General features: G+C 32.3%; 1 protein-coding gene across 2 annotated transcripts in view; it reads left to right on the top strand.

Annotated features, from left to right (window-relative positions):
- Nucleotides 1-7,362: 7,362 nt before the first annotated feature.
- The window catches only part of LOC134714728 (histone-lysine N-methyltransferase, H3 lysine-36 specific-like), a 28,770-nt gene continuing 20,527 nt past the window's right edge, over nt 7,363-15,605 (top strand). Inside the window, exons 1-8 of one of the 2 annotated variants that reach the window (XM_063576229.1) lie at nt 7,363-7,421; nt 10,379-10,684; nt 11,121-11,642; nt 12,043-12,756; nt 13,429-13,544; nt 14,014-14,109; nt 14,504-14,554; nt 15,264-15,501. In XM_063576229.1, the coding sequence (XP_063432299.1) occupies nt 10,387-10,684; nt 11,121-11,642; nt 12,043-12,756; nt 13,429-13,544; nt 14,014-14,109; nt 14,504-14,554; nt 15,264-15,501 (2,035 nt within the window). In that variant the 5' untranslated portion in view covers nt 7,363-7,421; nt 10,379-10,386. Of the gene's footprint in view, nt 7,540-10,378; nt 10,685-11,120; nt 11,643-12,042; nt 12,757-13,428; nt 13,545-14,013; nt 14,110-14,503; nt 14,555-15,263; nt 15,502-15,605 lie in introns of both variants that reach the window. The other variant, XM_063576228.1, reaches the window with a different exon arrangement.

Here is a 15,605-nt window from a genome sequence, read left to right on the forward strand (position 1 = left end):
ACTGCTGTTGTACATATGAAGGTTTCATGGATAGCCCCCAAAAAAGAACTTTGTCACAATATGAACAACATCAATTTCATCACTCAATAGTAGTATGTGTTTTTGGAATAACATTCATCAATGAGGACGCTCATTTCTAACACTTTGTGGACCTTATATATAAGATTTTTTTGGCCTTATGGAAGATTAACATGTAATTGTTAAATGTGTTGCCTTCGTTAATAAACAATTTTATTATTATTATCATTATTTTAGTCAATTAAAATAAAAACAAGTCTAAATAGGACAGCTTAAAACATACAAGGTTAAACAGTACAACCAAAGTCATAGAAATTAAACAGGACAGCTAAAGTCATGCAAGGTTAAACATGTCATCCCAACTCCTACAAGGAATAACAGGACAGCCAAAGTCATACAAGGTTAAACATGTCATCCCAACTCCTACAAGGAAAAAAAGGACAGCCAAAGTCATACAAGATTAAGCATGTCATCCCAACTCCTACAAGGAAAACAGGACAGCCAAAGTCATACAAGGTTAAACATGTCATCCCAACTCCTACAAGGAAAAACAGGACAGCCAAAGTCATACAAGGTTTTAAACATGTCATCCCAACTCCTACAAGGAAACACAGGACAGCCAAAGTCATACAAGGTTAAACTTGTCATCCCAACTCCTACAAGGAAAAACAGGACAGCCAAAGTCATACAAGGTTAAACATGTCATCCCAACTCCTACAAGGAAAAACAGGACAGCCAAAGTCATACAAGGTTTAACATGTCATCCCAGCTCCTACAAGGAAAAACAGAACAGCCAAAGTTATACAAGATTAAACATGTCATGATATCCCAACTCCTACAAGGAAAAACAGGACAGCCAAAGTCATACAAGATTAAACATGTCATCCCAACTCCTACAAGGAAAAACAGGACAGCCAAAGTCATACAAGATTAAACATGTCATCCCAACTCCTACAAGAAAAAACAGGACAGCCAAAGTCATACAAGGTAAACATGTCATCCTAGCTCCTACAAGAAAAAAAACAGGACAGCCAAAGTCATACAAGGTTTAACATGTCATCCCAACTCCTACAAGGAAAAACAGGACAGCCAAAGTCATACAAGGTTAAACATGTCATCCCAACTCCTACAAGGAAAAACAGGACAGCCAAAGTCATGCAAGGTTAAACATGTCATCCCAGCTCCTACAAGTAAAAACAGGACAGCCAAAGTCATACAAGGTTAAACATGTCATCCCAACTCCTACAAGGAAAAACAGGACAGCCAAAGTCATACAAGGTTAAACATGTCATCCCAACTCCTACAAGGAAAAACAGGACAGCCAAAGTCATGCAAGGTTAAAAATGTCATCCCAACTCCTACAAGGAAAACAGGACAACCAAAGTCTCAGATGTTAAACATGACAGCCATAATAACGCAAGGTTAAACAGGTCATCTAAAGTCATATTCTCGTCCTCATGAGTTTAAGAAGCAGATCTTAAGTCATCAATATCAGGTCAACCAAAGTCATAGAGGTTAAGCATGGCAACCAAAGTCAAAGAAATGAAACACGTCAACCAAATTCAGAGATGTTAAACATTACATCAAAAGTTATAGAAATAAAATAGGACAGCCAAAATCAGTCGATGCAAAAACGTACAGCCATGCTTGTTAAAAATGCAGGTCAGCCAAAGTTATAGAGGTAAAACATGCAGGTCAACTAATGAGGTACTATACATCTATGTCGACGGTGTAATGAGTTATTTCACATCTATGTCGACAGTGTAATGAGTTTTTAAACATCTATGTCTACAATGTGATGAGTTATTACACATCTATGTCGATAGTGTAATGAGTTGTTACACATCTATGTCGACAGTGTGATGAGTTATTACACATCAATGTCGACAGTGTAAGGAGTGATTACACATCTATGTCCACAGTGTAATGAGTTATAACATCTATGTCGATAGTGTAATGAGGTACTATACATCTATGTCGACAGTGTAATGAGTTATTACACATAATTGTCGACAGTGTAAGGAGTTATTACTCATCTATGTCGACAGTGTCAGAAGATATCACACATCTGAGAACAGTATATCTATCTATTTAATTTATATGTTCCTGCACACATCTATCATCGACAGTGTTATGAGTTATTACACATCTATATCAACAGTGTCCGGAGTTATTACATATCTTATTCTATGTCGACAATTGTAATGAGTTATTCTACATCTATGTCCACAGTGTAATGAGTAAATAACTTATTACACATATATGTCCACATTTTAATTAGTTATTACACATATATGTTGACAGTGTAAGGAGTTATTACACATATATGTCGACAGTGTCAGAAGTTTTTACACATCTATGTCGACAGTGTAAGGAGTTATTACACATATATGTCGACAGTGTCAGAAGTTATTACAGAACTATGTCGACAGTGTAATGAGTAATTACACATCTATGTAGACAGTTTCCGGATTTATTACACATCTATGTCGACAATTGTAATGAATTATTATACATCTATGTCCACAGTGTAATGAGTTGATAACTTATTACACATCTATGTCGACAGTGTAATGAGTTAATAACATATTACACATATATGTCCACAGTGTAATGAGTTAATAACTTATTACAGTGTAATGAGTTAATAACTACACATCTATGTCGACAGTGTAATGAGTTAATAACTTATTACACATCTATGTCGACAGTGTAACGAGTTAATAACTTATTTCACATCTATGTCGACAGTGTAACGAGTTAATAACTTATTACACATCTATGTCGACAGTGTAACGAGTTAATAACTTATTACACATCTATGTCGACAGTGTAATGAGTTAATACCTTATTACACATCTATGTCGACAGTGTTATGAGTTAATAACCTATTACACATCTTTGTCACAGTGTTATGAGTTAGTAACTTATTACAAATATATTGTCCACAGTGTAATGAGTTAATAACTTATGACACATCTATGTCCACAGTTAAATGAGTTATTACCCATCTAGGTCGACAGTGTCAGAAGTTATTACACATCTATGTCGACAGTGTCAGGATTTATTACACATCTATGTCGACAGTGTCAGAAGTTATTACACATCTATGTCGACAATTGTAATGAGTTATTATACATCTATGTCCACAGTGTAATGAGTTAATAAACTATGTCGACAGTGTCAGGATTTATTACACATCTATGTCGACAATTGTAATGTGTTATTATTCATCTATGTCCACAGTGTAATGAGTTAATAACTTATTACACATCTATGTCGACAGTGTAATGAGTTAATAACTTATTACACACCTATGTCCACAGTGTAATGAGTTAATAACTTATTACACATCTGTCACAGTGTAATGAGTTAATAACTTATTACAAATATATATTGTCCACAGTGTAATGAGTTAATAACTTATTACACATCTATGTCCACAGTTTAATAACTTATTACACATTTATGTCCAACGTTTAATGAGTTATTACACATCTATATCGACAGTGTCATGAGTTATTACACATCTAAGTTGACAGTGTTACTGTAATGAGTCATTACACATCTGTCATGACATATTTGTTCCAGCCAACCTTTATTTTCTCGATTTAGTTGAATCTGGGAGAGGACTTCCCAATCCCTAAAAATTAGTAGCCGTTTTAAAGTAAAGACTACTAAAATCGTAGTTGAACGGGCTGATGGTACAGTTTTGAACTTTAATTCGTACACTACTATAGCTGTTAACTTCTGTCACGGTCATTTGGTCTCTTGTGGAGAGTTGTCTCATTGGCAATCGTACCACACGGCACATCTTTTAATTTTTAAATCATTACCAAACACGAGTTGAATTATTAAATCTGAATCAAGAAAACATTTTTTACCGTTTTCTGCATGTTTGATTTTATGATTATAGAGTAAGGCACATATCGTAATACTAATGGGTGCAGTAGGAGGTCGACCGGAATTTTTAGCGAGGATTTCTTGGCATGTAACAGATAGAAAACTCAGGCTTAGAATTCATAGAACAACAAAGGGGCAGTGGCAAATATTTCATGTATATTTTGAACACAGAGAGAAGTACCCAGGCACCCTTTGCCGCAAAAAAACCCTTCTTTTTCTCATTATGCCTTTGGAGTTTATGTTTTGAATAGAAGTTTCACTTTCCATATTCGGTATTTATTCCAGTGTAAGCTCCATGTGATAAAAATAAAGTGATGTAGGAATATAGTATCTTGGAGTTCGGCTATTTCTTTCTTTTCGGGCGTATACTCCAAGCAAACAACAAAATAAAGAAAGTTGCCGGTCCGGTACAAACAGATTGGTTAGAAAGCAAGGTTTTAATTTTAATTAGATTGGAAAGCTTAATTCGAGGATTGAAAATAGAGAGCACAAAGGGGGGGGGGGGGGGGGGGGGGTCCACAGGGAATATTTTTATCTTATGAACTCTATATTTGAAAGGTTTATTATTATCTTTTTATTTAGTTAAAAGAGAAAAACGAACGTAAAACAAATTGTAAATGGTCTTTCTACCTTAAATTTCTCCCGGCAGTCGATGTTTTTATCGTCATACACCAAAAACTACCGTTAACGTCGTTTGGCAAGAACTTTGAACGTTATTAGTCATGAAGGTACCCCCTCCCCCCACATTACGACCCTCATACATGCGTCTCTGATAGAATTTTTAAAATATACCATTCGGCGCATCTTGGAAATATTTGAGACAACGTATTATATCAGTTTTAAGTTATAACACCGTGACGGAAAGACAGAAGTCTGCAAAGTTATCAAAGGCAGTCACACAGGCGCTTGTCTTAGAAAAAAACCCATTGTTTTATATAAGGGATGAAGAGGACGGAATCTGAGACAAATGCCTGTGCAGAGTGATCCAGAGGAGTCTGAGTCCAGAGATAATCCATGATCGATCAGAACAGAACAGAACATATTTTGCCAATTAAGGGCCCACAAGGGGCATACATAGCATACATGAATATAAAGGAAAAAGAATATTGATTTGCATAGATACATAGATACAAACATTTTTTTACATACAGTAACAATACAATTACTAACTCATATTCACTTTAATAAATTTACCAACAGCATTAAGGACCTGATTGTCTTCACAGTTTAATATATAAATAAATTTATGCTGATTATCAAGTATAGAAAAATTAGGAATTCTTTGGCAAACAAAGTCAAAGAGAGCATCTCTATCTGATTTAAAATGTTCACAGTTAGTTAAAAAATGGATTTCATCTTCAACACAGCCAGAGGAGCATTTTTTGCAAATTCTTTCATTTCGTGTAATATTTGAAAAACGTCCAACTTCAATTTGAAGCTTATGAGCAAAAATACGTAATTTGCATATAGATCTTCTAAAATCAAAGTCCTTAATTAAAGAAAGATAATTTTCATAAACAAAATTCTGCTTAAATTTCACATAATTAAACAGTTTTCCATCAGAAGCTTTATTTTGGCTAGCATACCAATTGCTTATATATTTAGTGTGAATAAATTTGCTAGATATATGTTCAAAGATTTATATTGTCCGAAATGTTTTACCTCTTGTTTAATTTCAAAAACTTCTAATACTTTTTTAGCAAATGAGAACCAAGAAGTTATGTTAGATTTGTGAAGCTCTTGGTTGCATTTATAAGCACCTTTCAATAGACTGAATTCAGTTGTAAGATTTTCAAATGGCGCTATACCAGTATTTCACAATTGACTTTACAATATCATAATGTAAGGGGAAACGCCCCAGTTCTGATAATACAGCAAAATTGACACTCCTTTTGTGTACACCAAGTATAAATTTAGAAAATTTAAGATGGAGATTCTCACACTTAAGATTTTTAAAAATATTTTCAAGATTAAATAAGGAAGACTGTAATTTATTACAAGAAACATTATAACCTCCCCATACCTCTGAAATATATAACAGAATGGGTTTAAGGGTATGATAAAAAATATTAACACAAGATTTTATTCCAGGCTCAGATTCCAGGAGACAAATTGATAAAATCCTTTCTAAGTTTATAGTAGGCCTTTAGAGCCTTATTATAAAGTTCAGTTTTAGCTAGATGAAAACTTCCAGATGCAGTAAAGTGATCACCTAAATATTTGTATTGAGCGACACAGTCAATCAAGTTATTCTGCAGTCGAAAATTCGCCTGAATTTTCCTTCCAGCCTTATTAAAAAATATATTTATAAGCAAGATATACTAGTCAACAAAAGAAACGATACAAGACTTTTTTTCAAATTAAGGATACAGTTTTCCGTTCATTGGACCAATATTGAAGGTAGTAATACTAAATCATTATGGAAATATAAATCCCGTTTAAAAAAAATTTTTTTTTAATTTCGTGACGTTTTTTTGCGATTTTTTTTATTTTACAAAATTTACATAATACGACAATTTTAAAAACAGAAATTCCAACTCATGATGCCAACCTCTCATTTGAAGGTAAAGACAGTGTTTGCCATCATTTTGTTTTTAAAATTCATACAGTTTCTTCGTTTATTTTTTAAGCAAAGTTCGGCCCCACGAATAATCGTTAAAATGTATACATTATCAACTGATTTACCAGTATGTGTAAAGTGATATTCAAAAAGCGGTAAACATTTTAAAACTAATCGGAAAGGTTCCAAATTTACTGTTGGTTGTTTTCACATCTAAACCATTGATTTGAGACGAAAATAATTTTTTTTTTTTGCATTTTTAAGTTATGAGATTTCAAAAAACACTTTTTTTCCCAAAAAATTGAAAAAAAAACTTTCAACCCATTAGATACAACATGATCAAAACTTGATAAGCAAATTGAATATTTTTTTAACAAATTTGATTTTTTTTCAGTACTTAGAAAATTATGTGTGATTTTTTATTCAACTTTCCGCAAAGTTAATTGGCACCCTGTGATCGTTTACACGAAATTTAGATACTTTCCGACAAGTTTTGATTTTCATTATCACATGTGCATACATTGTAAATGAAAGCTTTTTAAAATAGTGTATCTCATTTTGTTTTATATGTAATACTTTATAATAAATTTTATTTCGAAGTCGTGTATCGTTTCTTTTGTTGACTATACTTATATATTATGTCCCGATATCATGTCTTTGATTTTAACTAAGAATCCATAATGTCTGCAGGAATCGTTTTCATACACTTTATTTCAAGATGTTAAATTGCTTTAGTTTTATATTCGAAAGTCTCGAAATACTTTTAAAATATTGTCCTCAAAGCACCTGGTAAAAGTTTTCGCGCAATAATGCATTTGAAGATTTCGACGGATTTGTCCGAAGAAATTTTAGCCAATCAGATTTTGTCTATTTCCCGCCGTATTTTGCCGACAGGAAGCCGAATCGGTCATGGTGTCTTCCGGTGAAACCAACATTGGAAGTAAAAATCATTTATTGTTGAACCTTTGTAGTACCAATAAGTTTAAAACCAACTGTGACAGCCACTTTACAATTGTTTCAGTTTCATACAACACATGATTGTTGAACAAGCCAGATTTGTAACGAATTATTACCCTTTTTGTGATGCATTTGTTGCACAGTTTCACCATTTTTACAATTTTCAGTTATTATGATACTTTGCATGCCTTTTTTCCCTGTTAATGCTTTCAGATAAAGTTGAGATGTTTAAGTATGTTGAAACTGTACTGACAGGACACTCAAAAGAATAGAAAATTGGTATCTAAATTGTTATTAGAAAAGATTTGTTGTCCTTTTTAAATTCCCAGGGCACATGTTTGTTGTGATCCCTTTCTGTTATCTCTGACAATATATGTCTTGAGAGGAAACGAAAAGTGTTTAAGGTTGTTTTTTCCGGTCGTCATCTTAAACATTAAATATTCATGAGTAGAATGCATGAACAGTTGTCTTAAAAATTACTGTCGCTGATTATTTCAAATATTTCATTGAATTAGCTCAACAACAAAATCAAGGCCTGTTGGGACTGATCAAACGCTGTAGAAGTCTTGAAGGTTACATTTTGGTGTATTTGGACTAATAACAATAAGTTATAGCTTATGATGTGTTTTTTAATTGATATGAATCTTTATAAGACATTAATTGTAACAAAATCTTCTTTTTTTTTATACATATAAAAAAGAAGATGTGGTATGTTCATGGATTCATTGTTCCCAGAAATGGTGATCATGGAGTCGTATAGTGCTTTTTTGTTTAAAATCTGTATTTTTTGTATAGATGTGTGTATTGCTATAGCTTTAATGTAGTGTTTTGAATTATTATGTACATTTGACTTGCAAAATTCACTGGCAGACAAGTTTACAGTGATATGACTTGGAATTCAATAATTGACACTATGGCCTACAATGTACATGCTTAAAGACTATATGTCAGAGTATGGATGGAAAACACATTCTTTTAGCTTGTAAAACATAACACGGTTCATAGTGATATAAGATTTTAAAAGAAAATTGCTTATAAAGGAGTCGGTTTGAAAAGGCTCTGACATGGCCCCTATTATTATTTCCTGATCAATATCACAATGAGTCATAGCTAATATAGAAAACCAGATAGGGAATATCTCATTTGATAAAAAATCTATATACTGGAGTTCTATTCAATTCATTTGACGTCACATACACAGATAGCACTTATTTTTGATTTTCACAACATTTAAAGAAAACAAGTTAAATTCCAATGATTTTTTTAACAAAAAACAGAGTGCATGTGTTGACAAGAAAGATCTTTTTATATAATGTTTGTTATGACACTACATATCCGACTTAAATATGTAGTTTGTTGAAGCCTGTGCCCTATGTTTCCCCAGGTCTGAATTTGGTTGAAATTAACAAGCTTGTCAGATTTAGCAAAAATCTCTATTTCTGACAAATTTTATGGTGTATTAACTAATGTTCTTAGATATGAATTTGACAAAAAAAGTTCTGTATTACTATCTCTCATGTCTTTTCATTATTAAAAACATTTTTCTATCTTGATTCTTGAATTTTAATAATCTAGGCCAAATATGGCCTTTCCCAATTTGCTTCTTATAAATTTGACATCTTCCTGATAATATAAATATAACATTTTAACATAAGTTCAGCAGCAGACTTGCCTTCCATATGTTATCCTACAAAAGAGGTTAAAGGTTTGTAAAATTTGATCAATAAACGATTACAACAGACCTGTCCTATTAGGCCAAAAAAAAATGTCTATTTATGATCACATGTAACTGAACTTTTGAGTGCTCACCCTAAACCAGTTTTACCAACCATTAAAATAATTTAACCATTAAAAATATATATATAATTTTGCCATTGAACAACTCTGTCAACAGTAAGACGCACAGCACAATTTCCAGAATTTTGTGACATGCAAAATTTAAAAGTAAAGAAGAAAAACGGATTTAATATACTTCCCTATTTTATTAGGCTCCTATTAAGAATTAACAATAACCTGTAAGAAACATTACATTTAAATAATGTATATTTACTGTCACTTATTAATTTAAAACAAGTAATTATTCAGATTAGAACACAGATTTGTTTATGTAACAATAGTCAGCCCTTTCAATTCTATAAGTGTTAATGGCATGACCCTTTAGGATGTTTATTTAGCAATATGAATGTATAAGAATTAAAATCAACAATTCACCTAAACACTGCAATAAAATGCATTTTTTTCAAACTTAGGATTATAGAAACAATGTTTGGTAATTATTTAAGGTATCTTTAAATGCACATATATTGAAATCTTCCTACATAAAGAATTATTAGAGAAGAGAATGAAATTGATTTTTTTTTCTTCTAGAAATGACTGTCTATGCTTATATATCTGTATTAAACATGTTAAAAGTATATATTTAGCTGTTATACTAAGAAACTACACCAAGTCTTTACTATTTTGTGTTAAAATAAGCATAAAAAATCATATTGCCTGATAATGCCTAGTATTACCCATTCCTGGGAGTATTGCCCAGCCCTGGAAAACCCCGGGTTTTCCCACCCAGGAATTTCCGAGCGGGTAATACTTTGCCAACCCTAATAATATTAGCTTTGTCATGATAATTGTGTACATATGTAACGGTCAAACAATTATTTTTCTCTTCTGAGTGTCTTGAGGTCAAAGTTTTATTTGCAGAATGTCATTTATACAGTCTGATGAGTAAATGAGACTTATTTTTGACTTGTTTATGTATTAGTAGAACAATTAAAGTTTTAGAAGCTTATCAATTATAACATGTATAAGTTGCCAGTGTTTTACTTGTGATGCCATCAACGCAAATTTTTACATCTATATTGATTGCATGAGGGAAATTGATGCTTGGTTACATTGTATCATCATTTGTAATTACTTTTTTTTTTACTTCATTATCTTTTGTAGGATGAAGTATGGACAGTGAGTCTGCTGCGGTACCAAACCATCAAGCAAAATCTCCTTCCTCTCCTAAAAAAAATCCAACCATGAATGGAACCTCACAAGCCCCATCAGGCTTTCGCCATATTCTACCACAAATTCCAACAATGAATAGGAACCCTAAAATTGCTCAAAGTAAAGCTAGTGCTAAGAAGGAAGTAGGTAGTCCACCAGGAAATGTTGGTGCTAAGTTGGTTGTAGAAGATGCTAGCAAGGTTGTTACAATGGATGTAGATTTAAAACAGGAACCATCAGAAGAGAAGATACAAGAAGGTTAGTAGATTTGCTTTATAGAGCTATTATAATATTGTGTGTAGATGAAAAGTTTAAAGGCCATGCTTGCAAACTTTGCAAGTTTTGATTAACATGAAATATTATAATAGGTTTAATAACTTGATAAACTTCTTTCAGTAAGGGAAAAGTTGACATAACTTCTATCATGTCTATGTACAATTGAAATCTGAAGTGATTTGTGATAGTTTTTGGAAACTTTAAATTGACTTTAAGTTAAATTGTCTATTTTAAACATACAGAAAAGCACTTTAAAATGCATCTTACCTTTCTGACATGGACAAAAATGAAAACCCTGAAAATTTGAATTTTTTTCTCCACAAAAACTCGCTACACAATACCCTTTTTGTATCAACTTTCTTAATGAGCTAGGAAACTCTGTTTGTAAATATACACATTATGTTTCTCGTCATTTTAGAAGTGCCAAAAGAAAATGAAGATTCAGTAGAAAATGAAAAGTCAAAAGAATCTGACAAATCTTCACCAACGAGTGCTGTATCTACCTTAGATCTAGATAAAAAATCAGAAGAAAAGTCTGATAACAATCAGGAACAAAAATCACAAAAAAAGTCAAAGTCAACATCAGAAAAATCAGAGCCGAAGGCTTCAAAATCTCCTGAAAAGTCTGAACAGATGGCACAGAAATCACCTGAAAAGAAAGGGGGAAGTTACAAAAATATTTTTGATGACAAAGTTGTTGAAGGTAAAAGACAACGCAAACCTAAAGTTATCAGTGATGATTTGACTGGGTCACCTAAAACAGCTGTGAAAACACCAGAAGTTAAAATAAAAAAACGAGAATCTTTAACGGTAGTAGAGGAGGAAAAACCAGTAGAATGGTTAGTTGGTGATTGTCTTTGGGGGAAAGTGGCAGGACATCCATGGTGGCCATGTATGGTATCCTTTGATCCACACACTGGTATATATACAAAAATGCAAGGTAATAAGATATTAATCACATTCATATATGAAAAAACTTTAATAGCAAGATTTCAGTAGACCAGGTGAAATTGAAATATATATGTATACTTTTGTTTAGAATAGAATTAAAAGGGATATGAGCTTCAGGATTTTTTTGGTTTCAAACATGTAGAAAGCTTGAGTTTTTCTAGATATTTTTTTTCAATTTTCCAAAATAAGGTAAAAACTTAGCTGATGTACATGTTTTATTTGCTTGCAAGTCAATAATTCATTTCATTTGAATCCATATTCTTGCAGACGTAAATTGAACCTTAAGTGGGGTTAGGTAAGGCATAGGGTAAGCATTTTAGTTCTTAAAAAAATCTTATTAAAACTGATCATACATGCTTACAGTTTAATTGTATGCTTTTGTTTTATAGGGAAATCGAGGATGTATCACATGCAATATTTTGGTGATGAATGTGAAAGAGGATGGGTCTATAGCTCTTCAGTGATGGAGTTTAAAGGGAAAAAAGATTATGATGAACATGTCAAACAAGCATTTGATAATGCAAAAAAGTCTGATCGTCCTAGACTAGAAAAATTATATAAAACTTACCCTGGTAGGTTAAAAGCCTGGAATATAGCAATACTGGAAGCTGAGTCAGCATTGCCATTGTCACGGAATGAACGTAAACAAAAATATATATTTGACTATGAACAACCGAAACCTGTTGATGTAGCCCCTGTTGCTACAGAAGTGACCCCACTAAATGGAGATGTTGAATCAAGTTCTGAACAAAAAAAAGCTGATAAAAGTAAAAAGAGAACGTCATTACCTGTTAAAGAAAAAACTAAAGATTCTAAAGTACAAAAAAGAAAGTTAAGTTTAGATGTAGATTCTCCTAATATTCCAAAAGCAAAAAAAATAAAAGTATCTAAAGAGGAAACACCAGTAAAATCAGAGACACCAAAAGTTCAACAAATTGAAGGATGTTTTGAAGTATTTTGTCAGAAGAACAAAGATACAATGATGGAAGAACATCCAGGTTTTACAGAAGAAATGCTCGCAGACTTAATGAAACAACAATGGTGTATGATGAGTCAGAAACAAAAGGCTCGATATAAATCAAAGTTTGCCTCGGATGAGCCAGGTATGTATATTATGTTGATTTTGACATGCTTGTTGGATTACCTACTTGGCAACATAAAACCTTTTTACTCTCATGTCCTTGCAAAAAGCTGTCTATGATATGGCCTTGTTTACATTATAAATTGTTCCTTTGGAGAGTTGTGGTTCCTGGTCAATGTCCTATTATTATGCAGTAAATAATGTAAATTTCTAGATTAAGCTGAATAACAAAAAGTATGCTTGATATCAATTTATTTTGAGCACAAATGCTTAAATCTGCTTAACACTGGAATTTTTCAGGTTGTCATTACTGAAGACTGAGTTGCTATTCTTAACGAGAGAAATTAATTTTCATGTTGATCTGCCTGTATAATATAATGCCACAATTAGAAATGATAAAAAGAAATGTCTCCTTAGTCACAGATGCCTAGAACTCCCTATATACATGTATGGAGGAGTTTTAAACCTAGCCAATTGTAACATGGTGTTAGTAAACATGTCACAATTAAGGATGGTCTGACTTGTCTGCTTGAGAGTGTAACAAATGTCTGAATGAAGATAGCATCTTTTCATATTATAATTTGGATTCATTCCATACAATAAATTATGTATTGAAGCCTTTTTTATGAGATCTGAGATGAACACTTTTACTAGAAGATTTATTGTTCATACATGTATATTTTTAATTTAACAGGATCCAAAAAGAAGCGTATGAGCAAACCTACAGCAAAAAAAGTTGAGTTAGAAGAAATGGAAGAAGATGTACTGGAAGAGGAAGAAGTTACAAAGAAAAAGAAATCTTCACAAAAGGTAAACATGGTGAATACTGATTAGTTTTTGGTGTGGAGATCATACTACAGTGAGGTGAACAATGAATGTACATGTTAGGCAATTTATTGATGAGATAATAAAATACAATATACAAAATAATGTGTATGTGTTTTACCATACCTATCAAGAAACCTGTTTTATAAACAATTTCACAAATTGCAGAAACACAGTGCATAAAATTCAAATCTATCTCTTGCTAAAAATTAGACAAAGGGAGGCTACTCAATAAAAATATTGCCTAAGCTAATAATGCAATGTTAAATTATAGCTCTTTGGATGCAAACGATTAGAACATTCAACCTGGTTAGTTTGTATACTCATCCAAATGCTTCAGATGGAACATGTGACATTTGGGAAATAAAATTCTTATCTTACTAACCATTTGGCTGTATAAATTTTGGAAATGAGAATTTTTTGTACTCCACTGTATTCTTAATAATTGTTTTAGTTAACTGAACCAGAGGAGCAGGAAAAACCAGAGAAAGTTCCTAAAGTAAAACGCTCAAAATCTGTGAAAGAATCGAAGCCTGTTGTGAGTGATCAGGTACAATATTGTGTAGTGAAATATGTTTTATAAGATCTCAACATTCCCCCTATACCTCTAGCCAATGTAGAATAAATAAATACATAGCTAGCTTTATGCACAGTTAAACTCAGTCAAATGTTAAAATAGGTATTTGACAGATAAAACTCAGTAAAGTTACAATTATCAACTGTATTCAAGAACCATCTGTAGGAATAATGATTGCTAAAAAGAATTGCAGTATACTTTAACAAAATGGACTACTTTCAGGCATAAAATAATTAGAAAAAATAGTCATGATCACCATATTTATAAAGAAATTAAAAAAAATAATTTTTTTCCGAAGTTTCATCCATATCAATTCAACCAATTCTCTTTCTTCACAATATATGTTTTCTCACACTAAATATTTTAGGTTGAGCCAATGGAAACAGAAGAAACTGTTGTACCAAATGAAGAAGATCAGGTAATTTTTACCATTCATCTGAATACACATTTTACTTTTTACAAACCTTAAATTTGCTTATAATGTAATTTTAAAGACAGTGGTTTTATTTTACACCATTATTTGTTGGAATGACATTTCACATTATTTTTATACGTACTTCGGCCAAAAAAAAATATATGTCTGTTTCCTGTTTCCCGACCAACCCTGACTCAAAGCCCCCGACCCTAGATCTTTTTATTCAATTCTGGAAAAAATCGTTTTCAGTCTGGAAAAAAATCGTTTCTGGCCCGATCCAGATCCGTAATTTACGATACCCAAACAATCAAAATGGCTGCTCCCAGCACAAATGTGCTACAAATAAGGTTTAAAAATGTCCTGACCTACCGACCCTGATTTTTTTGCCTTGACAGCAGGAAACAGATATATATTTTTTTTTGGCCTAAGTACAAATGAAGTAAGTATAAAAATAATGTGAAATGTCATTCTAACAAATAATGGTAAAATAAAACCAAACTGTCTTTAAAGTTACATCATAAGCAAATTTAAGGTTTGTATTGAATAGGACCATTATGCCTCGGAAGCCTAAGACAATCATTTTAACGTGGAATGTTATTGGTTAAAACCTTTTAAGGCATGTTAGATAATTAATCTAGCTGAAAGAAAATGGAATTAATAATGGTGTATGTTGATAAATAATTCAGTGTAAACATTGTTTTTAACATTCCAGGATAATTCAAAGAGTGCTGCGCCTAAGCCTACAGGTTTAGAAAATGAAGAACCTGAGTTTGAGATTTTGAAATTAGCCTCTTCTGGTCCTCAAAAAGCAGAAAAGTTATGTCAGATATGTGAGAAAGATGGAGATTTGTTAGACTGTACTGGTCCTTGTTTGGGCACCTTCCATGCTAATTGTCTTGGTCTCAAAGATACAGCAGCTGAGAACTTTAAATGTGATGAATGTACAACAGGTACCAGTATAACAAATAATTTACCCATAATGGTTGATTTATTTACAGACCAGTGTTGAGAAAACAATGTAATTTCATGGATGTTTGACTAAATGGTTTTGCCA

The sequence above is a fragment of the Mytilus trossulus genome, chromosome 4 (assembly GCF_036588685.1).
Source record: "Mytilus trossulus isolate FHL-02 chromosome 4, PNRI_Mtr1.1.1.hap1, whole genome shotgun sequence".
Classification (NCBI taxonomy): domain Eukaryota; kingdom Metazoa; phylum Mollusca; class Bivalvia; order Mytilida; family Mytilidae; genus Mytilus; species Mytilus trossulus.